We start from the raw sequence: 1003 nt of genomic DNA, 5'->3' as shown, positions 1-1003 counted from the left end.
AACAAATTCGTTGCCATATAAATTACCAAATTCGTTTACAAAATACATTAATAACTCGTTAGCATAATCAATATATTTTTCTAATAAGTCTTGACAAACCAAAATTCTAATTGCACAATGTAGAGAAAGAAAATGAAGAAAGTATTGGTTTCTTAAAAATGGTTTCATTAGCCATGGACCATAATATAATAAAAAAGTTCTCAATTCAACAGCTTTCCATCTATCATATTCCGTTATTAATGTAGGCTTTCTGGAAAACTCACGGGGAGTTGATTTATATATTAATTTTATTCTTTTATTAATAGCATCAATATCTTCTTTGAACAGACGGACTTCTTGATTTCCTTTAAGCCAAAATCCCAATAAACGTTTCATTATTCCTAATAATATCAGATGCATATAATCCAATGGAACACTTTTAATAAAATCAATTTCTAAATCACATAAAATAGATGTGTCTTTATGAAAATCTTCATCACTTTGAGAATAGAATTCTTCATTAGTTCTTACTTTTGAATTCAATTCAGGAAAAGTCATTCTGTTCTTTTGAAATGATCCTTCAGCGTAACATTTAGTGCAACTTGCATAAGAATTAAAATTTTTTATACACAGTACGAACGATTTTGCAGGAGCATCACAGAGAATTTTACTAAGTCTTATTTTCACTATTTTATCATGTAAACGTAAACCTTCGTTTTGCAAAATCTTCATTTCTTCAACAAATCTGAATAAAAAGATGTTAGAGTTGTTTGGTTTAGTTTCTCCGTGATAAACACCTACTGGAAATGGTCTAAGTTTCTCCAATTCATCGATTTTTATCAAAATAGGCCAAAATTGGCTACCACTACTTTTTGTGAGAGGAAGTCCATCAATATTTACTGATATATTAACTTCATTATCTTTAAAATCGTTCTGAATTAATTTTAATAGCAATTTTGATTTTAATCCAAAGTGATAATACTTTCCAGGAGATAAATTAACTATTTTATTGTTTATTTTTTTT

The 1003-nt window shown here is 27.6% G+C and overlaps 1 protein-coding gene across 1 annotated transcript; it reads right to left on the bottom strand.

The window, feature by feature from the left end:
• Positions 1–333: 333 nt before the first annotated feature.
• On the bottom strand, positions 334–912 carry LOC115243998 (the record flags this gene model as incomplete). The annotated part of the gene is made up of 1 exon (XM_029821364.1): positions 334–912. A coding segment is annotated over one exon (579 nt), but the record flags the coding sequence as incomplete, so codon positions are not given.
• Between the last annotated feature and the right edge of the window lie 91 nt (positions 913–1003).

This window comes from Formica exsecta, unplaced genomic scaffold (assembly GCF_003651465.1).
Source record: "Formica exsecta isolate Colony F162 unplaced genomic scaffold, ASM365146v1 C16411105, whole genome shotgun sequence".
NCBI classification, from domain to species: Eukaryota; Metazoa; Arthropoda; class Insecta; order Hymenoptera; family Formicidae; genus Formica; species Formica exsecta.
This window is presented reverse-complemented; position numbering and strand designations above follow the sequence as displayed.